This window comes from Pristiophorus japonicus, chromosome 6 (assembly GCF_044704955.1).
Source record: "Pristiophorus japonicus isolate sPriJap1 chromosome 6, sPriJap1.hap1, whole genome shotgun sequence".
NCBI lineage: Eukaryota > Metazoa > Chordata > Chondrichthyes > Pristiophoridae > Pristiophorus > Pristiophorus japonicus.
Genome location: NC_091982.1, coordinates 262,688,229 through 262,711,923, shown reverse-complemented (window position 1 = coordinate 262,711,923; position 23,695 = coordinate 262,688,229). Strand labels below are relative to the sequence as shown.

At 42.7% G+C, this 23,695-nt stretch overlaps 1 protein-coding gene across 3 annotated transcripts in view; it reads left to right on the top strand.

The window, feature by feature from the left end:
• Positions 1-23,695, top strand: part of sphkap (SPHK1 interactor, AKAP domain containing) — a 447,045-nt gene that overhangs the window by 155,942 nt on the left and 267,408 nt on the right. For 2 of the 3 annotated variants that reach the window (XM_070883917.1, XM_070883915.1), the window contains exon 1: positions 1,661-1,953. The exons of the other annotated variant lie outside the window; for it this stretch is intronic. In XM_070883917.1, coding sequence (XP_070740018.1) covers positions 1,922-1,953 — 32 coding nt within the window. In that variant the 5' untranslated portion in view covers positions 1,661-1,921. Of the gene's footprint in view, positions 1-1,660; positions 1,954-23,695 lie in introns of those variants that run through there. 3 annotated transcript variants of the gene reach the window in all.

Here is a 23,695-nt window from a genome sequence, read left to right as displayed (position 1 = left end):
TTACCCTGTGCTCTTGGATTAATTTATAATATGTTATAGTGTTTCTGCATTGAGTTGGCTCCTATTACTTTGTGGCTAATGTTTCAGTTGATGGATTAAATATGAATTAGCCGAACTCAAAGTGTAGCAGTGACCCTATCAATTGGAATGGTTTGGTAAGCTGCTACAATTATATAAATATATTGTAATCATTTCAGTTAAAATGTAGGATAATTAATTTGGCTTACATTGTCAGGTTCAAGATAATCTGATAACCAGCATCAACTGTTTGAAAAACAAATGAGTAAACACAAACAGAAGAAAGGATTTTTAATTCAATCCTTGTCATTTGTGATAGTTGGGTGGTGAATTTCCATAGGGGTTATCCCACTCGTCTAGCATAACTTTGGTGGAAGAATCGGAAAAACCCTGGTAAAATAGTATAAGCAGCATTTATTGTTTCTCCAGGAATTTTGCTGAAGTTATAGAGGACGAGCAAAAGAACCGTTGCTGAAATTCACGCCCTTGGTCTTTCAAATTGCTCTGATGGTGAACTTCTCTCTTTAAGGGAGGTCTATAGTCCCCTGATGAGTGGAGGATAAATGCAGAATCCACTGTGTCATAGAATACAGTCAATCAAAGTTTATTCAATTGCCTACAGAAATGCTAAGTGGTAGCACTCTCGCCTCTGAGTCAGAAGCTCGTGGGTTCAAGTCCCACTCCAGGGACTTAAGTATGAAATCTCAGTTCAAACTTCAGTGCAATACTGAGGGATTATTGCACTATCAGAGGTGCCGGCCGTCCTTTGGATGAAACATTTAAACGAGGCCCCATCTGCTCTCTCAGTATTTAAGATCACATGCTACTATTTCAAAGAAGAGCAGGTGTGTTCCCCCGGTGTCCTGGCCAATATTTATCCCTCAACCTACACACAGATGTTCTGGTCGTTATCACATTGCTGTTGTGGGACCTTGCTGTGCACAATTTGTCTGCCGCATTTCCTACAGTACAACAGTGACTACATTTCAAAATTAGTTCATTGGCTGTAAAGTGCTTTGGGATGTCCTGAGGTCATGCAAGGTGCTATACAAATGCAAGTCTTTTTCTTTTCTTTAAGTCAACTTTGAAAAGGGGGTGGGTGGTGGCATGTCATGCTTAGCCACTCCTGATACTTGGTTTCAAAATGGCAATGGTATAGGCTCAGGAAAAGGCTGGCTACCTGCTGTATTTCAGGATGCGGCTTGAAGCAAATATCATAAAAAGAGGGAGTCTGGTCATAGAATGACGATGCGATGTAGTGTGTACATACTGTTTATGTTGCTGAGCTTCCTATGGCAGCTGCAATGCTCTGCTCCCTTTAACAGGAGCTTTGAAGGTGAAGTTGTCCCTTTAAAAGGGCTGCTGTGATGACAGGCTCTTTTTGGAGGGGTCGTAATGGTAAGACTGCCTCTCAAATTTTAATTGTGTTTTTTTAAAATTTGCTTGCTGGGATTTTGCCTCATTTAGTTGTGAAATCCATTTCATGGTAGAAGGGTTAATCACAAGGAATGCGATGCCCTATTTAACATATACAAGGACATGATATGTACGTCAGCTGAGCACCAGTGCTCCTGCAGTCTGCTGTAGAAGGTTGTGGGGTTTCAGTCCCATGCTTGAGTGCAGCGTGTTCTCTGTGTAGGATGCTCAAGCACTGTCACATGCAATCATTTTACTCGCTGTTGCTTAAAGAGAGTGTTACTGCTGCCGGCTGTGCAGAGCTAAGTATAAACTAGTGTGGTTTAGAGCTTCGGAGAGGAAATTTTTCCATTGCCAATGTGACCCTGAAATAAATTGAGGTGGGAAGCATAATCACCATTACGGATTTTTCTATGTTTTACTGTGTTTGTTTCTCTGGTGAGAGACTACAGCTGGAGTCAGTGCATTTTCAGTAATTCAGCAAGTGATGGATCGCAATAACCTGCTCTCTGTACCAGGGTACGTAGCTGTTTCTTGTTGAGCTTTCCTTTTAATTCTTTTGTCAATTGGTATTCGATAGATGTAAATACTTTTGTTTTCCTTTATTCTGAATTAAACTAAATACGTGACTGCCTATTAATGCTTCGCTACTAACTCATGTTAAACAAGATCCTGAATCCTCATTAGTAATAGTGCCAGCAATACACATTTCATCCGACTGCTCCCTGCTGTCATCAATCAAACCACGGTTAAGCAGCATTCTATCGTCTACACAAACGACATAATATATCGAATAATTGTACACAAAAGTGAGTCACCAGAGTAACTGTAATTCCAATGTCACATTCACGTGCTACCGTAATCAGTAAGAGCAAAGCCTGAGCAAATTATAAGTATCACCTAAACCCCAATATGGAATTACTGCTTCTAACTCATTCTAGTGTATTTTGCAATATTTGTATAGTCGCTGGGATATTGACTGAAGTTACTTTCTTAAGGAGAAGTAGATGTGCTGCTGCTACTGCTTTGTAATGGCCATCTCTGATTGAGAGCAATGTGGCAGCTTGATGTATCTGTGTCTTTGATTGATCGGAACTGGAGACAAGATTTTGAAAGAAAAGTAGTTTTTAGAGTGCACGATTGGACGAAACCTTGAGGTCCTCGGTGTTTCTGAAATTCTCAGTGGCCTACTGTTCACAGTTTATTCCTTTAATTTGCGAACTTTATCAACAGTATTGGGAAGGTGAACATTGCATGAACGTGCAAAAGCAGAATACTGCGGAAGCTGGAATCTGAAATAAAAACAGAAAATGCTGGAAATACTCAGCAGGTCAAGCAGCATCTGTGAAGAGAAACAGACTTAACGTTTCAGGTCTGTGACCTGTGAGTTCTGACAAAGGGTCACAGACCTGAAACGTTAACCCTGTTTCTCTCCGCAGATGCTGCCTGAGCTGCTGAGATTTTCAGCATTTTCTGTTTTTATTGCATGAAAGTAACCAGGTTATTGGGTAAAATAGTGTTGTATTATCACAAGGCTAAAATTGGGATTGATAACCTATAAAGGGTTGCAGATTTCCTTTGCTAACTTCTCTACCAACATCAGAAACATATTTACAATTTTGTTAAAAAAAAGTTGTGAATAGAAGGAATCATCCCCCATTATAATGTAGATTGATAACTTTCACTCGATTACATTTGTTGGGTATGTTGGGAGGAATTTTACACTTTTATCTCAGAAAATGTACTTGTAGTTATTTATCTTCCTCGGAATATAAGGTAAGTGGGAGAGAACCCAGAGCACTGCATCCACCTGGTCTGTTGGAAGGAACAGATTCAAAGGCTCAAATTGGTCTATTCGCATTCTGTGCCTTTTTATGGCCTTTTTACAGCCGCATTGTTTGAAAAATATACAGTTGAGAGTATAAGCCATATAAGGAGAGTAAGTCACACTATATTATATCCAGAATAAAATACTCAGTATTTATTATGGATCTATTGAGCAATATTTACTAGAAAGATAGCACTCATTATATAAAATATAAAATACAGTGTAGGGACTAACACACAGCTTAAAGACACACGCACTGAATAGTATAATTCAGTAAGCTTGTTTAAAATGCTGTCCTATAAATCATGTGATGTTATTCTGTTCAAACAAAGTTACCAACAGTTGCTATAGACTGAGATAAAAAACATTCTGAGATAAACATTTCAGAGCATGACTGCTACCAATCCTTGGCTCCCTTCCCCCCCCCCCCCCCTCAGCCCCCCTCAGAGCCTGTTTCTTTCTTTCTATTTTTCTCCTTGTCTCTAATGGCAGTTGATCATTATTCCATCATTCAGACCCTATCTTGTGTTTCTAAGTCCTGTCATTACTATTTGAATTCGGCCCATCATCCCTTTTGTCTCTCTAATCTCTCCTGCCTTCCACCCTATCACAGACCTTCCCTTTTGTTCTTTCCTCTCCTCCCCCTTTCAGTGCTTGTTAAGAATCCGTTCTTTCTGAACACTCTCCAGTTCTGATGATGGGGCATCGACCCAAAACATTATCTCTGCTTCCTCTCTCCACAGATGCTGCCTGACCTGCCGAGATTTCCAGCATTTTCTGTTTTTATTCCAGATTCTAGCATCCGCAATATTTTGCTTTTGTATAGCTGTTAGACTCTTTTGTGATCATTATCCACACATGACATTCAATTCTCTCAGTGCATTCATGTTAAGAACTGTTAAGAACAAGGTTTGACATTTTTGATGTTGTCAAGGTATTTTAAAATCTACCGCAAGCCTCATCTCCAGAGACATTCTTATACATTTTCTAAATATAAAAGAACTATTTCTAAACTAGCTAGCATCCAGAATATTGTGATTTAAGCACAAGTGTGGTTTATGCATCTGATCTAATGGGCATTTCTTATAGAAAGTCGCCATTATTGCAAAAGTTTTAATTCAGTGTCAGGGTCTTGCTGATGTTCATAAATCTTGATCCCAAAATGTAAGCTTTTCTTAGTGTAAAATGGGTGGCTATTTCCATTAATTTTCCTTTCCAAAATCATCTGACAAATTTCCTAACAATTATAATATATGCAAATAAGGGCCAGTGCTGCTCCCCACCCCCACCCCCCAAATGTCCTGGTTTTCTGCTCTCAGTTCACTCGGGATAAGTTAGATTGAGAGATTTTAGGTGCAGCTGTTGCCAGGATCAGCTGAGACAGGGGAGGTGAGGGATTATTGAGCCTGGTGATTGCTGACTAACGAATACTGCAGCTGGAAACATTTTACTGGAGTTATTTTTTGGGCATTCTGCCTTCATGGCCTTGGATTTGCTTCTGAGTGGTTATGGGAGGGTGAGACCATCAAAAGATTTTGACCCTCCCACTCACAGTGAGGGCTTCTCGGGAATAGATATTGTATTTTCTCTGACATAGCTTTTTGTATGCCATTATCATGGAGGAGGAGAATCAGCAGAGGAAGGAAGAAAGGAGAGTCAGGTGGAATTTAAAGAAATATACAGGTAATACAGATACTATAAGAACCTTAGCGAGGAGGGCGGCGATTTTGCCAACGGGTGTGAGTTGGATGCGGGCGGCATCAGTGGTGTGTGGGCAATGTGCTCCCAGCTCCAGCCCGCTCTCTGACACCAATCTTCCATTGATTGGGCTTGTTAAGCCCACCCTGCGGGGCTCCTGGCCAAAACACAGGAAGCCGGTCTGATGATGTCATTTGATGACGTGTCATCAGCCGGTTTCCTGAAAGGGACCATTGAATTCGACAGTTCTTTTGTCAGTGTTCTGCAGCATTGAGGTGCTGCAAACCCTGACAGAGGTGCACAGCTGCACACAGGTACTCCCATGACTCCCTCCAGACGCTTATGGAGGCAGTAACAGCACGCAGGGAGGTCCTCTTCCCTTCCAATGGATGGAAGCAACCTCTCCAGGACACCAACGCAGCCTGGTTGCACATTGCACAGGAGAGCACAAGCCGGGATGTTGTCAGGAGGACCTGGCTGTAGTGGGACAAACCTTTCAATGATCTCAGTAGATCACAAAATGTTACTGCAAAGCCACACTCAACATTATCCTGCTGTGCCACTCATCACATCCCCATCACTCTGCCTCCCCTACCCTACTCCCGCACATCCTTACACCAACTAACCTTGTACCTCCACCCATTCCTCTCTCTCTATCTACATTATCACTTCCCCATCTCTCTAGCCATCCCTCACACTCACCCTCATTCTTGTCCAATCATACCAACTAACAAAATGCAAGGGTAGGCACTTGGGTGTTTTAGCCAATGTTCATGTAGACTTTCTGCTAATGTGTTGTCAAAAATTGAAATCTTAATTTTGAACACTTTGTGTTCTTGGACAGATCTGTCTGCACCTTAGGAAGTGACTTAGTGATGTACTGAATGGTGCGATATAATGGTAGCCTGCACAAACGGTGATGAGTGTGCAAGGATTGGCTTGGGCATTGCAGGGATGCTTCATGGTGCTGTTGTGGGTGGTGCCAACCTGGCCCATCATGTGGCAGCCAGTATGTACATCATCAAGTGAAGTAAGTGCAGTCACAGTGAGGCCATCCCTGGCCTCTGGGTAGCAATGTGGGCGGGTACTGATGCCCTGTGTTCTGTGCAACATCAGTTGCTTGAGGAGAAGGTTGGTGTTGTTGTTGGTGATGCTGGTGTGTTTAGTGATGTTGGTGTTGGGGCTGGTAGTCAGGAATAGACGGCAGGTGAGGTTGAGATGACAGAAGTGATCTGTCAATGATGAGAAAGGTTGCGCCAAAGTGGAGACAGTGAATAGAGAGTTCACTGCAAACACTTCCAACCTGTCTATAGTTCAAATGTTTCTTCCAAACCCTGAAGGCTTCATCTTCTGACATTAGAAAGTGAACAGCTGTGAAATGGTGGCATTTATACGACTTCTGCAGCTGTCAACTGGCCAAAGCAATAGAGAGGAACTGAGAATCCAACAAACGTACCTGTCGTGTTTCCCGAGGGACGGCAAACCCGCCAAAAGGTGGGTAAAATTTTAAGTGCCTGCTTTTAATCCTGTAAAATAGCACTAAACTACCTTAATGAAGTGGCCTGCCACTTGGTGTTGGGTCTGCGATCCGCGCGTAGACCTGGCAACTGAGAAACTAACAGGAAGGTGGGTTCAGAGCGTGATCCAGACCCGCTGTCAATCAGGGCCATTTTGGCAGCGGGCCTGTCTCCAAACCCACACTCGCAGATTCCGACCAAGATGCGCATTGGAAAGGTATGCAACAGCAATTGAAAAACCTACTGCTTGAGGATCTGTAGCCATGGTCATCTGCTCACACTGCTCCACCTATGGTTATGAAGGTGATAACTGCCCTTAACATTTACGGCACATTGAAAGAAGGCTGAGGCTCATGGCAGCCATTTCAAATTATCCCCTCCACCCTGAAAAAAACATCTCAAAATCTCTACTTTATATTACTAATCAATTTAGTTATTCAATATGATAATCAGGAAATTATGTAGTTAGCAACATGTGATTAAACCTAGAAACTTATAATCAATGATCACTGAGGTAGTTTGAATTATGCTTTTGGCTTGGTAGCAAAATATGTTTTTTAAACCTGTTCTGATGCTTGTGAAAACAACAGGGGAACAAGACTAACTGTATGTTCCCAGGAAGAGATAAGCATGCAGATGCGGTGCATGTGGTGTATTTGGAGTTCCAGAAGGCATTTGACAAGGTGTCACAAAAAAGGTTGCTGCACAAGATAAAAATTCATGGGGTTGGGGGTGATATATTAGCATGGATAGAGGATTGGTTAACTAACAGAGAACAGAGAGTCAGGATAAATGGTTCATTCTCTGGTTGGCAACCAGTAACTAGTGGGGTGCCACAGGGATCAGTGCTGGGACCCCAACTATTTACAATCTATATTAATGAGTTGGAAGAAGGGACTGAGTGTAACGTAGCCAAGTTTGCTGACGATACAAAGTTGGGAGGAAAAGCAATGTGTGAGGAGGACACAAAAAATCTGCAAAAGGACATCGACAGTGAAGTGTGTGGGCAAATATTTGGCAAATGGAGTATAATGTTGGAAAGTGTGAGGTCAAGCACTTTGGCAGAAAAAAATCAAAGAGCAAGTTATTATTTAAATGGAGAAAGATTGCAAAGTGCTGCAGTACAGCGGGACCTGGGGGGTATTTGTGCATGAAACACAAAAGGATCGTATACAGGGACAGCAAGTGGTCAGGAAGGCCAAAGATATCTTGGCCTTTAGTGCAAAGGGGATGGAGTATAAAAGCAGGGAAGTCTTGCTACAGCTATACAAGGTTTTGGTGAGGTTTTTGGGTGCAGTTTTGGTTTCCATATTTACAAAAAGATAGACTTGCTTTGGAGGCAGTTCAGAGAAGTTTCACTAGGTTGATTCCGGGGATAAGGGGTCTGACTTACGAGGAAAGGTTCAGTAGATTGGGCCTCTACTCATTGGAGTTCAGAAGAATGAGAGGTGATCTTATCTGTCATATCTTCAGAGAACACACAACACACAACCTGTAAAATGGCTGCAGGTTCCAGAATCTTCTGACCTGCTGGTCAGGTGACCTGCTCTTTATTAAACTGCACTAGCTGCAGTAACACAGGCATCCACAGTGTGGAGCTACAGACATTACACTTCTCCCTCCTTAATGAAGAAGTTATTATAACAAACAATCATCATATATAACTTGCATGGTTATACATAACAAAGGATATGGATTTATTTTGCCATATTTGCAAATCAAGCTTAACCACTTGTTTTCTGTTTTTAAGAGGATGCCTTTGCTCTCGAACAGAACCTTCCAAATATGGTGTTGAATTTAAACTCATTCGAGGCTGATCCTGAAGGAAGGTTTCCTCGAAGGGATGCCCTTGATTTCCATTTGAACTCTCTCTAACTTCAGACTGTTTCTTTTCCTGACTTGGTCTCAGACAAGTTCTGACTTCCTCTTGGATTTGTTTCCAGTATATTGAATGTAAGATATGCTATTGGTGTATCAAAACTGTCTGACGACTCAGAAATAATTGAATCACTCCCACTCTCAACCACTTCCATGTCTGTGGGTAAAATATGATCAATGTGAACAAACCTAACCTGTCCATTATCAAACATCTTGACCAAATATGTGCGAGGACCACATATGTTCACCACTCTTCCTGGTAACCACTTTAACCATTTTGATGATGGTTCTTCACTCTCACCTTCTGACTTAATTTCACACTTCTCTCTTTTACTCTATCTCTATCTATCATGATTCTCTTTCTGTCTTAATTGTGTCGCTTCTACGGAATGGTCTAAGTTTAGTTTTAACAACGAGAATCTGGTTTTTGGCTGTCGTTTGAGAAACAACTCTGCTGGTGTTCTACCAGTAGTTGTGGGAGGAGTATTATGATACGTTATTAGAAAATTAGCCAATTTGTGGTCCAATGACAACTGTCATTTCTTTGGATTTGGATCTAACATTTGTTTGATGAGTATACGTTTTACAAGTTGTACAGTGCGCTCTGCTGCACCATTCGAAGCAGGATGGTACAGTGGAACCTTGGTATGTTTCACATCATTTTTGCTCGTGAACTGTGCAAATTCTTCTGAACGAAATTGTGGTCAATTATCTGAAACAATTTCTTCTGGGAGGCCAAATGAAGAAAATAATCTTCACAAAATTTCTAATGTTTTACTTGTTATTTTCCACATTGAAAGCACCGCGACCCACTTGGAATGGCTATCAATCACAATGAACAATTGTTGTCCTTCTAGCTCAGCAAAATCACAATGTAGCCTTCGCCACAATCTGGGAGGCCATTTCCATGGCTGTAATGGCACTGGTGGTGGTTGCTTGCTTACCGATTGACATGTCGTACACTGACTTACGGTGTACTCTATATCTTTATCAAGACCTGGCCACCATAAGTAACTGCGTGCAAAACTCTTGGTCAAGCACAGGTGCTGGTCATGGAGGTCTCCTAATAATTTGGACCAGAATTTATTTGGTATAACCATGCTTGCACCCCACATGATACAATCTTTATCGACTGATAATTCATTCCTACGAATAAAGAATAGATGAGGATCTTTGTCTGTTACCTGATTTGGCCATCCATTTGCAATATAATCATACACCTTTGACATAACTAGGTCAGTTTAGTTGCTCTACCAATCTCTTCAGCTGTGACTGGCAGTTCATCAATGTATGAAAAATAGAACACTTCTTCCCTATCGGGTGTAACTTGTGATGGGGAAGGTAATCTAGACATAGCATCAGCATTACTGTGATCAGTTGATCGTCTGTATTCAATATCATATGTATATGCTCAAAGCCCATCTCTGCATTCAGGCTGCAGCTAATGTTGGAACTGGAGACTTTGGATGGAGGATTGCTGTCGGGGGCTTATGGTCCGTAACAAGAGTAATCTTACGACCATACAAGTATTTGTGCAACTTCTTGATCCCAAAATTAATGCCAAAGCTTCCCTTTCGATTTGCACATAATTACGCTCACTGGCACTGAGAGTGCGTGAAGCAAAAGCAATTGGTCTCTTCTCCCCACTACGTAATACCTGAGAGATTACTGCCATAACTCCATATGGAGAGGCATCACATGCTAGCTTGATCTCCTGAGATTCGTCAGAGTGAACTAACATGGTGCTCTCTACCAAGTTGCTTTTACACTCCTTGAATACTGTATCTCATTCTTTTGACCACTTCCAATGGACCTGTTTTTTCAATAGTTCATTCAGTGGATGTAATACTGTAGCCAAATTTGGTAGGAACTTCCTATAATAGTTCAAAAGACCCAAAAATGATCGAAGTTCAGTGATGTTTTTGGGAGTGGGTGCATTTCTGATTGCATCCAGTTTTTCCTTGGTTGGATGTAAACCCTCTTTGTCTACTCTGTACCCTAAGTACTCCACTGAGTTTTGAAATAACTCACACTTGCGAGTAGACACTCATACTCTGTGCTTCTCTAGCCGTTTGAGGACTTCATTCAATATGTTATTATGAATTTGCCTATTTGGTGCTGAAATTAGTATGTCATCTAAATAACATACTAGTCCTTCAATACCTTGCAAAGTCTGGTTCATTACCCTTTGGAATATGGCAGGGTTGGAAGATACTGCAAATGGTAGCCTATTAAACTGATATAGGCCTAGATGGGTATTTATAGTCAAGTATGACTTGGACTCCGCTTCTAGTTCAAGCTGTAAGTAGGCATTCATACGATTCAACTTTGAGAAAATCTGACCCCCTGTCAGTGTTGTGAACAAATCTTCTATATTTGGCAATACATTGGAGACATTACCCTCTAGAACCTGGTTTACGGTTACTTTATAATCACCACACAATCTTACCTTACCATTGGACTTAGGTATAACAACAATGGGTGTAGCCCAATTACATCGATCTATCTTAGAAATAATGTTCTCAGTCTCTAGTCTTTTGAGTTCTTGCTCAACTTTCTCCTTGAGTGCATATGGTATGGAACGTGGCTTGCAGTAAACCGATCTAGCATCCTTCTGTACCCTGACACTTGCCTTGAAGCCTTGGATCGGACTGCCCGTTTCGCAGAACACCTTCGGATAATCTTGATGGCATCATCCTTTGACGCAAATCTCATTTCAACACAAAAAATCTCACTCCAATCCAGCTTCAGTGATCCCAACAATTTCTTCCTAGTAAGGCAGGCTTGGCTCCTCCCACTACTATTAGGGGCAAGCTCTGAACTTGATCCTTGTATTTCACCGGTACGGTGATACGACCTACCACCAGAATGTTCTCTCCTGAGTAGCCTCGCAGCTCTATCTTGGCTTTACCCAATGGGAAATCCTGCAATTTGTCGAAGTATAGCGATTCCGGTTCTACACTCACAGATGCACCAATGTCGATTTCCATAGCTATCTTGAATCCTGCAATATCTATGTGGATTATGATACTTTTCGAATTGCCGTCCATTGACCTCGTGCTCCTCGTGATGTTTAACTCTAACATCTCCTCGTCCTGTTGTTGTTCTTCCAAGCTATTGAGTCTCTGGGGATTTCTACTCATAGCTTTGAAAGCTGGTTTACCCTTCAGTCGGCATGCCTTCGCAAGATGCCCAGTTTTCCTGCAGAAGAAACACTCTGCCTTCACATATGGACAACTTTGAGCAATGTGTTGCCCCAGGCACTGATAGCAAGACATCAATGCTCTGTTCCCATTGCCAGTTTCTGAGACCTTGGGGCCCCACCGCCTTTTACTTTGAACCTGCAGGCGATTCACCTCGATTGTCTGATGACTGAAATTAGTCTGAAATTCTTGGAAATATTGGTCGGCCATGCTCATCGACCTCGCTGTCTGACAAGCTAAATCAAAAGTCAAGTTAGACGTTGTCAATAACTTTCTTCTGATCATATAATTTTTCATCCCAAAAACAAAACGGTCTCGCAATGCTCAGTTCTGAAAGTCTCCAAAGTTACAGTGAATAGATAGCTTTTTTAATGCTACAATGTACTCACTGATACCTTCGTCGGCCTTCTGATTTTATATTCCGAAACGATAACTTTCAGCAATTTCTAACGGAACGAGACTGTAGAATCTGTTTCAGCATTGTATGCTTTGGCTTGTCAGGCACAAGCAAATTTATCAGTGTTTCATACAACTCGGGCTCGGCCTCTGTTAAGAATATAGCTTTTTTCGTTTCCAACACCACCCGGTTATTGTCTTCATTACTGGGAATTTAGATTATATTATTTGCAGTGAAAAACATTTCTAGCCGATCCACATACGCTCTGAAACTTTCACGGTCGCATTGAAATGACCCCAAATGCCCTATAACTCCCATAGGGGCAGCCATTTTGACTCTGGCAGTTTAACCAAGTGTGCTCATAATTTACCTCGGATTTGTAGCTGTTTCCAAAAACAGAGAAGCTCTCAAAGCCTCTCTATCTGAATCCTTTACCACCAAAAATTTCAGCTTTGTAGTACCCCGATTACATCCCATTCTCATCACCAAATGTCATATCTTCAGAGAACATTCAACACTCAACCTGTAAGATGGCTGCAGGTTCTGGAAACTTCTGACCTGCTGGTCAGGTGACCTGCTCTTTATTAAGCAGCACTAGCTGCAGTAACACAGGCATCCACAGTGTGGAGCTACAGACATAACATTATTGAAACGTATAAGATTATGAGGGGATTTGACAAGGTGGATGCAGAGAGGAAGTTTGCACTGATGGGGGAGACTAGAACTAGAGGGCATGATCTTAGAATAAGGGGCCGCCCATTTAAAACAGAGATGAGGAGAAATTTCTTCTCTCAGAGGGTTGTAAATCTGTGGAATTCGCTGCCTCAGAGAGCTGTGGAAGCTGGGACATTGAATAAATTTAAGACAGAAATAGACAGTTTCTTAAACGATAAGGGGATAAGGGGTTATGGGGAGCGGGCGGGGAAGTGGAGCTGACTCCATGATCAGATCAGCCATGATCTAGTTAAATGGCGGGGCAGGCTCGAGGGGTTGTATGGCCTACTCCTGTTCCTATTTCTTATGTTCTTATGCAAAGCGTGGCCTTGGCAAATACAATGATTTAACAGAAACTCATGTCTGAGAACAGACATGGATACGTGCCTGGCAGTTGTCAGAAGAATAGGGGGGTTGGCAAAGAAGCCCTACAAAGACCCACAACTTGGACTGAAATAACTTTTGGACACATGAACGTCGCCTGCCCTCGGTTCTACCATTGGTAGCTTTCTATTGGCCCACTCTAGATAGGAGATTTGGGGAAGCAACTTGTATAGGTTAATGCTTGTCGATCACCAGGCATGATTTTCTATTATAAAAATGAGCCACACCTAGTGCTCGGGGTAGAGAAATAGTGTAACAAAGGCACCACAGCCTGCAATAACCACACAGACTCCAGAATACTACTCTACCCCAAACACAACCCAGGTGAGCTATGTCTTTGTTTCTTGGTATTACATTGCTGTTTGGTGTGCTCCACCTGAATCGGTTTTGTTCCACATAAAAGTACTCAACTGTTACCAAGTGGCCCATGTCAGACTTTCCTAGCTCTTTCTGAAGGAGGCACAACAGCCTTCTGTGGTCATTTAACTACAGCAGCTGGATGAATCGGTTCCCTCGAGACCCCTCATTGCTGAACTTTAGCTCACGCCATAGTCGTGGCCTCCGTAGGGGAATTTCAGACTGTGCCGTTTTCATGGTCTCCGTCGGAGAACTTTACAACATGGTCATTTCAGGTAGCCGTGGGAGATCTGTGTAATTTCAGCCAAGGTATTCGTCAAGTGATGGACCCATTTTTCAGGAAAGCTAGGAATTATTCTGGTTTGTCATCACAGCCAGGGAGCATCAAGATAGAGCCACCCACTTGTAAGATCCCCAGATTGTGCGCTCCTTTAACTAGAGTGCATTGTGAAACATTAGTTGTGCAGCTCTTACTTTTAAAGGACAAGGACTGTACCTGCCACCCAGGATTCCCAAGTAAGAAAAAGGAGAGTAGCTGATTAGCTTGCCTGGCATGGTCAGGGCATTTAACATTTTAGAGCACTGGGCTGCAGTTTGGGAGTGCGAGAGTTGGAGTGCCAGTGCTCCCTCCCTCCACAAGGCACAGAACACATTTATTTGAGCTAGTCTTCCATGCAGACCCTACAGCCTGTGTCTCATATATTCAGTCTCTTCAAGGAAGGTTTATCGATTGGTTTCACTGAAATTGTGCTCTCTTCTTCTTTTCCTCCTTGCCATATCCTTGTCCCTTTTTCAGCTATCTGTGCCAGATGCTCCAGTTGAAATTATTCTTGAGAAGTGGGACAAAATGACACATGAGCCATCTAATGCACAGTCAACTCACTAACCCAAACACTTTGTTATTTACCTGCTGCTCCCTCAACCTGATGCTGTAATCTTTGGGTCAGACTTGATTTTTAAAAGGTGCACTATTATTTCCAAGCAACCCTGCACATTACTCCCAGGTGAACATTGGAATAGTCGTGTCTGGAGGTAACAAAAGTATGGATGAGTGTATCAGCAGCAGATGAGCTGGGGCAGAGGCAGTGACTGGCAGTGTTCTGGAGTGGAAGTAGGCGTTCTTTTTGATGGCGAGGAAATGAGGGTCAAATCGGGAATCAAGGTTGTGAACAGTCTGGTTCAGCCTGAAACAGTGGCCAGGGATGAAGATGGACTTGATGTCGAGGTAACGGAGTTTGTGGCGTTTTGTTTGAAATTCTTTTATTCCATTCCATTATTCATGTCTGGGCTTTAACACTAAGTGCTGGTAGGCCATCCAATTGTGGAGGATCCTGTCATCACCTGGCATCCAAACACATGCATGTTCAGCAAGCAAGTAGCAACAGGAACTCAGCCCAATGTTTCCTTTCTTAAATCAGGGATGCCCTTACCATTACCCAGCTCAGTCATATAACTCACCATAGACTGAACCTGGAATCTTCCTGGTCCATATGGCTCATTGACAGAGGCAGCAAAATCAGACACGGTGGGCATGCACAACAGGTGGAATCACACTTGCCGCCCGTTATACGACATGCCCGATATTCAATATGATTGAAGTCAGTGGAAGAAAACGGGGGAGAAGCGCACAGCAGGTGACTGATGTAACGCCGGCTGATTTGTGTTCCCGCCCTTGTCTAATTTCAAGCCGACAAACTTCACATCTGTGCTACTGGGGAGCATTTTTTAATTGAAACAGGAAAATGAACTAATAATTACCAGTAATTATTTGAAATTGCAGTTGTGAAGATCTTCTTTCTCTCTTAATGTAACAATGCATCTTAATTAAATGTTCTGTTCAAGTATGTATAACTAAACTAAAAAGGATGTTCATACACATAAAAATGCCATGGCACATTATCTCTGTTTACGCCCAGCTTGATGGATTACTTTTCCTCACTTTTTAAGATTATTAATAAGTACTCTGTTTGAAAACATCACTAAGTGGCATTGGAGGTGAATTGACCCAAAAATTAAATTGGTGCAGGCTTTATAATTTTTTGATCATTGTCTTTTATTTCACGATTTTAAATTAAACTTACACGAAGAGATTACAGAGACAGGTCCCTTATATCTGTCAATATTGAAATACAGCATGCACCGAAGCATTAATGTAACTGCTTAGCTTCTCAAGGACATCATTATGTCTCCTAAGTTATGCTTCGTTAATAAGTGACCGAGTCTGGTCTTAAGAGGAAGCTGCACTGGTCTGAGGCTGAACTCTTGAACTCAATTGTGAGCAGCGTATACTGAATTAATGAGCAATTATTTTTCCACATCCCTGTACATTCCAAGCATTTTTATCAACCAATGGGCGATTCATGCATAACTGGGGGCTTGCTCACCTGCAGGATGCACCCAATATGCATGTTTGCTGTAAACCCCAGGTGGAGCTGGGAATTGACTTCAATTTAGGATTCAATCTGATTTTAATCATTGAGAGATATCTTCTTTCAAAGTCCTTGAGGAGGATCTTTACCAGCAGGCTGCTGCGGGAGTCCGCACACTGATGGTCATTTGTTCATTGAGTGCACACTTTGAAAACCGCTAGTAAACACGGATACAGGCAGAATGGGCAGGAAGTTGGTGGGAAGCAGCAGAAAATCACATTGCCCGGAAGCTGCCTGGTGAAACAAGGTAGGTGGCAGGTTTGGGGCTTCTAACGGAGGGTCTCATGCTCAGGAAGAGGGTAGGTCCAAGGCAGGGAGGCCTAAGCTTTCTTTGTGGAGGCTGGGGAGCACTTGTATTCAAAGAAAGAAGTATAATTAATATCATGACTTATTATGTCTCTCAAAGCACTTTGAATTACTTTGAAGTACAATGACTGTTATATATACAATTGCAGAAACCATTTTGTACACACCAAGATCCCACAACCAACAATAAGAAGGCATGGTCTGCTTTTAAGGTGTTGCTTGAGAAAAGTATTTTGGCCAGGATACTGGAAAATTTCCCCATTTTTCCTCAAATAGTACAATGGGATCGTTAATGTCCACCTAAACCAATGTTTACCACCATCCAAATATGCTCTGTAATGCACTGGAATATCAGCCTAGCTTTTATTTACTCAAATCCAGGTGAGGGCTTTATCCCACAACCTTTTGGCTCAGAGGCAAAATACTACAAATTGAGCCACACTGATATATGGCACAGAGAAAGCACAGGGCAGGAGCCAAGCTCCTTCCCAAAGGAAAGAAGACTAAATCAGCAGATGTGCCCATCTGTTTCGTCTCAAGCAGTTGGCAGCAGTTGATTGCAGAAGGTTATTATAGCTATAAAAGGAGAAAGGAGTGGAGTGGAAAAACTGAATAAATATCAAAGTTGGTAAGAGAAATGTACTTTTTCAGTAAAAGCAAAGGTTGGCTGGGATATGATTGTATAATGACAATTACATGTAAGATGACTCCTGAAAAGCAAGGTTATGTAATCTGTTTGATATCAACAGTGTCACTTCTATTCCCAACTTTCTTGCATTCTGATTGAACCTAACCTTCAAGGCAAACTTCAATCACTTTTTCTCCACTTCCCAATCACTCTGTAGATCAATGCACAAGCAAAGCAGCTCTGTATCTTTTATTCTTTATTGTTTGTCATTCGGTTTAATTATTCTCTTGCTTAAATAAATGTTTTTAGTTCTCTCGTAGGCTATAATCTAACTCCTGCGTTTATCAATGCAAAAATCTATGCAGTGAAACACACATGGATGTTTGCATGTCTTGTCTATATATGTCTGTCTATCTGCCTCTCATTGCCTCTTTGGGGCTCAGTGTGTCTATTTTTCAACATCTTTTACTATGTGCCCATGTACCTGCATCTGTCTAATTCTCAGTTTCTATCCCTCCACAATTCCTTCTGCTTCTGTGTGCATGGTTGTGTATATGACAGATAATGCAAAGCCACAAAAGCATGAAGAACTACCATCCATTTTTCAATTTAGAATTTACCTTCTAGCAAGGACAAAATAACAATTTAATTTTACTAATGGAAAACAGTGTCCTTTCAGATAAGAACAGGAATAAAAGCAGAATAATATGAAAAAATGTATAAAAAGATCAAAAGCAAAAAACCTTTGACCATGTATTTGGTGAATGCAACCAGGGGGGACATACAATCCCATGGATGACTGGCATTGTGGTTAATGAAACTGAAAGAGTGTGGACACTAAGGCAACTGGTATTGGCAAATAAGCCTGGAGAAACATGGATGATTCAAATGATAAATAGCTGGCAGAAATGTGTACACTTCAGATGAGTAATGTTTGACAAAAATGGCCAGAAGTAATATGTATGCTGTCATTTAGTCACACTTGGTGAATGTGGCTGGAAGATTTAGACACTTTAGACAGATGGTGTATGGTGAATGTGGCTTACAGCAAAATGGATGCTTATGAAAATTGGCATCTAATGAAGTGTCTGTGATGAAAAGGTACCCTTTAGATGAGTGTCATTGGAGGAAACTGGCTGGAAGGAGTTTAAGTTGTTTAGACGATTGGCATGTGTTGAGTATAGTTGGAAGGCATGTAGATGCTTTACACAAGTGATGTTTCATGACTGTAGCTGGAAGATGTGCCGATGTTTTAGACAAGTGGGGCTTGGTGAAGATATTGCTCTGATTGGTGCAGTGCAAGGTTTGAATATATTTTAAATAAGAAATCCCTTGCCCAGTTTTGCAAATTGAAGCCATAATACGCAAATGGTTTCTATTATAAAGAAAAACCAAGTTTTATACTTCTTTGTTAAATCCATCTAAATAATAATTTAAAGGTTGCAGTTTTGGAATCTAAAATTCATTTTTCTGAATGTATGGAGGAATTGAAAAACATGTTATTTTAAAGCCTCAAAATTATACTGTGTGATATTAGCTTAATGTTTCTGTATGAAATTCCTCTAAGGCTACTCCATTTATTTTAATTATTTCTACACTAATATTGCATACTTAAATTCAAGACTGAATTAACAAGCAGTCTTTATTCTTATTTATTTGATTTAACATTTGAGGACCTAACTTTATCAGCTCACACTGTAGATCAATTTCCGAACTGTGTTTCATCATAATATATATTTTATTAATCACTACCAAAGCAATATAATAACACTTTATATTTGTTAAGATTGTTGTAAAGAATTTATTCAATATATTTGTAATTTCCTGATCATTCATCAACACTTCTATCAAAATTATTTCTGAAAGGATTTAATAGGGACATAGGAAAGGAGTAGGCCATTCAGCCCCTCGAGTCTGTTCTGCCATTTAAAGAGATCATGGCTGATCTGTGACCTAACTCCATATACCTGCATTTGGCCCATATCCCTTAATACCTTTAGTTAACAAAATGGTATCAATCTCCGATTTAAAATTATCAATTGATCTAGCATCAATTGCTGTTTGCGGAAGACAGTTTGAAACTTCTATCACTCTTTGGGCTCAATTTTCCCCACTATTTGCGCCACTTTTTTTGGAGCAGGCTGCTTTTTCTGGCCTAACTTAAAAATCCCCAGTTTTCCCAATCAATTTGCACCAGTGTAAATCAGTTAGTTACGAATTTTTTAAGTCAGTTTTTTTTTCAAAGGGGGCATAACCAGCCACCTACACCACTTCTGGCCATTTAGGGAAGTTTGGCCAGCTGAGAGTTACTCCAGTTCTGATTAGGCCAGCGTATGTGGCCTGACCTGAAAAACCTTCCCTCGAGTTAAGGAAATCGGAGCAGGTAAGGAAAACGGCGCAGCAAATGCCCGGACACACTGAAAGAATTGACAAACACACAGCAGTAACTTACCTCCAACCCCGCCCAAAGGGTGTTCGGTCCCATTCTCGGTCCCTGGTTCATACACACAGTTCGGTCCCATTCTCGGTCCCTGGTTCATACACACAGTTCGGTCCCATTCTCGGTCCCTGGTTCATACACACAGTTCGGTCCCATTCTCGGTCCCTGGTTCATACACACAGTTCGGTCCCATTCTCGGTCCCTGGTTCATACACACAGTTCGGTCCCATTCTCGGTCCCTGGTTCAGACACACAGTTCGGTCCCATTCTCGGTCCCTGGTTCAGACACACAGTTCGGTCCCATTCTCGGTCCCTGGTTCATACACACAGTTCGGTCCCATTCTCGGTCCCTGGTTCATACACACAGTTCGGTCCCATTCTCGGTCCCTGGTTCAGACACACAGTTCGGTCCCATTCTCGGTCCCTGGTTCAGACACACAGTTCGGTCCCATTCTCGGTCCCTGGTTCAGACACACAGTTCGGTCCCATTCGCGGGAGAGAGCGAGAGAGACCCGAACCGTCGACCGAGAATGCAATCGGACCAGACAGCCTTTGGGCGGGGTTGGAGGTAAGGTGGTGCTATGTGTTTTTCAATTCTTTTAATGTGTTGGGAGATGGCTGTATGCGCATTGTGTCCCTGGTTACCATGGCAGCCTGATCTTTTTGGCGCAGATCAACGCTCCACTCCCCCTCGGGTTAGGCCACGCCTAAATGAAGAGATCCAATGGGGAAACTTACAACACTTTTTTTTTGGCGTACTTGACCCACAAAAAATCGGGCGTAACTCTTCAAGTACGCCAGAAAAATGCTTTGGAGAAAATGGAGCCCTTGGTGTGTAGAAAGGCTTCCTAATTTCACTGCTGAAAGGTCTGGCTCTAATTTTTAGATTATGCCCCCTAGACCGATGATCCCCAACCAGTGTTAATAGTCTCTCTCTACCCACCCTATCTGTTCCCCTTAATATCCTGAAAACTTCAGTCAGATCACCCCTTACCCTTCTAATTTCTAATCTCTCCTCATAATTTAACCCTTGAAATCCACATTCTGGTAAACCTATACTGCACTCCCTCCAATGCCAATATATCCTTCCATCTGGTCTTGAACTTTCCATCTACTACTTACAGGGTGATTAAAGAGGAATTTATTAAAGGGTAGCTTTTTACCCCACCCACTACTTTTGACCCCCATATCAGCAGCCTTTGAGCTCATCCATACAACAGTGTTTGAAATGCAGCCACTGTTGTAATATGGGGAAACACAGCAACCAACTTGCACATAGCAATGAAATAATAACCAGCAGGATTTACCCTGTAAAGTCACTTCTCACTTACGTTACAGCTTTCATGCATCCACACACATAAGGGAGGGGGGTTGGGACAGCAGTGACGGGTGGGGGCGACACACTCTACATTCAAATTGGCCAGCATTTTTGAGACTGACTATTTATTTTATCAAACAAAAATGTCTCTTAGTACTCATCTATACTACAGTGTATGTTAAATGTTCTTTACAGATGGGTTAATCTAAAAACTATCGAAGATATTAGCAGCACTGTGACCTCTGACCAGGGGGTATTAAGCATGCTAGCCGTAATAGTGCAATGCAGCAGCAGGAGTGCATCTTGTTACACATGAAAATTGATGCACACTCTGTTATATGCAACTGATTCGGCCAAGGAGATTTTTCAATCTTATTCCCTGACCCCTACTGATGTTCGATACAAAGGCCATAGATATAGGCTCTTGGAATTATATTCTGATATTCCGAAAGCTTTTGCAATGCATGTAATTTCATTGTGTTGTCTGGTTTTATTACTGGTCACTCATCAGCTATTATTGATTATCAAACAAATGGCCAACTTTGTAAATTAACCTCCTTCTTGCAGGATTGGCCTTGTCATCCCTAATGATAGGTATATCTCATGGATTTGTCACTGAAATAGCACATCAATAAATCACAACCACAAAGTAAGATAAATTCCTGATAGAATTGCAAATATAACGATTGCAAAATGTGAGATTCATTAGAGGCTCAAAATGCGAGAATGAAATTAACTGCTGAATGCTGCTGAATTGAAACAAAATTTTAGAAATAGCCAGTAAAAGGAAGTGCCAGAAAATAGCCTAAATTCAGGAGGGTTTATCAGTTCCTATATCCATCAGGGGGCATGTGTCATAATAATTAACTTGTTTTTACTTTTCATTGTGTTCATTGTAGATTATTTTCCTGGTATTTCACTAACTATCTGCTATAGCTACTGTTTGCAAAGCCCATGGAATTGTTTATGCGACCTGTTCTCACACTATCTGGATTTTCAGTTGTCTAATGCCTCAGTTAGCAGCCAGACGGGGTGTTAACGGGGGTAAGAGGTCACCGACCAGGAGCGCAGCTTTTAGAATCCCGACCAAGAACTCATTAGATGCTCACCAGGGCCGCAAACCAGTAGCGCCTGGCTGCTGACCATAATCATCATCATCATCATCATAGGCAGTCCCTCGGGATCGAGGAGGACTTGCTTCCACTCCCAAAGTGAGTTCTGTGGTGGCTGAACAGTCCAATACGAGAGCCACAGACCCTGTCACAGGTGGGACAGACATTCGTCGAGGGAAGGGGTGGATGGGGCTGATTTGCCGCGGGTTCCTTCCGCTGTCTGCGCTTGGCCTCTTCACGCTCTTTGCATTGAGACTCGAAGAACTCAACGCCCTCCCGGATGCACTTTCTCCACCTCGAGCGGTCTTCGGCCAGGTGTCAGTGGTGATGTCGCACTTTACCAGGGAGACTTTGAGGGTGTCCTTGTAACACTTCCGCTGCCCACCTTTGGCTCGTTTACCATGACGGAGCTCCGCATAAAGCATTTGCTTAGGGAGTCTCGTATCTGGCATGTGAACTATGTAGCCTGCCCAGCGAAGCTAATCGAGTGTGGTCAGTGCTTCAATACTGGGGATGTTAGCCTGGACGAGGACACTAATGTTGGTGCACTTGTCCTCCCGGGGGATTTGCAGGATCTTGCGGAGACATCGTTGATGATATATCTCCAGTGACTTGAGGTGCCTTCTATACATCGTCCATGTCTCAGATCCATACAGGAGGGCGGGTATTACTACAGCCCTGTAGACCATGAGTTTGCTGATAGATTTGAGGGCCAGGTTTTCAAACATTCTTTTCCTCAGATGGCCGAAGGCTGCACTGGCACACTGGAGGCGATGTTGAATCTTCGCATCAATGTCTACCTTTGCTGATAAGAGGCTCCTGAGATATGGGAAATGGTCCACGTTGTCAAGGGCCGCGCTGTGAATCTTGATGATTGGAGGGCAGTGCTGTGCGGCGGTGACAGGCTGGTGAAGGACCTTTGTCTTATGGATGGTAAGCGTAAGGCCCATGCTTTCATATGCCTCAGTTAATACATTGACTATATCCTGGAGTTCAGCCTTCGCGTACTGCAGCTCAATGACAGAGGTTGGGGTGATCTTGGACCTGGCCTGGAGGCGGCGAAGGTTAAACAGCTTCCCACTGGTTCTGTAGTTTAGTTCCACTCCAGCGGGGAGCTTGTTGATTGTGAGGTGGAGCATGGCGGTGAGGAAGATTGAGAAGAGGGTTGGAGCGATGACACAGCCCTGTTTGACCCCGGTCCGGATGTGAATTAGGACCCGTTGGTAAGGATCATGGCCTGCATGTTATCGTGAAGCAGGCGAAGGATGTTGACAAACTTTTGGGGGGGGCATCGAAACGGAGGAGAACGCTCCATAGACCGTCACGGTTGACAGTGTCAAAGGTCTTTGTAAGATCGAAGGCGGCCATATATAAGGTCTGGCGCTGCTCCCTGCATTTTCCTTCGCACTACAAAGATCATGTCCGTTGTGCCCCATCAGGGCCAAAATCTGCACTGTGATTCCGGGAGGAGCTCCTCGGCCACAGGGAGAAGACGGTTGAGGAGAACTCGAGCGACAACCTTCCCAGTGGCTGATAGCAGGGAGATTTGCCTGTAGTTGCCGCAGTCGGACATGTCCCCTTTTTAAAAAATGGTCATGATCACTGCATCTCCCAGCATGCTCTCCTCCCTCCAGATGAGAGAGATGAGGTCATGTATCCGCGCCAACAGCGCCTCTTCGCCATACTTTAGCGCCTCAGCAGGGATTCCATCCCCACTCGTAGCCTTGTTGTTCTTGAGCTGTTTTATGGCTTTGCCTACCTCGTGTGACGTTGGGGTCTCACTGAGGTGGTGGCGGGTCGCATGCTGCGGGATGGAGTTGAGAACACTCGAATCAAAGGCAGAGTCTCGATTGAGGAGATCTTCAAAGTGCTCCTTCCATCGGGCCCTGACAACCTCGGTGTCCTTGATGAGTGTTTCCCCATTCTTGGCCAGGAGTGGGGTGGGGCCTTGGCAGTTGGACCATAGGTGGCCTTGACTGCAATGAAGAATTCTCACTTACCATGGCTATCGGCCAGTTGTTGTATCTCCTGTGCTTTCTCCATCCACCACCT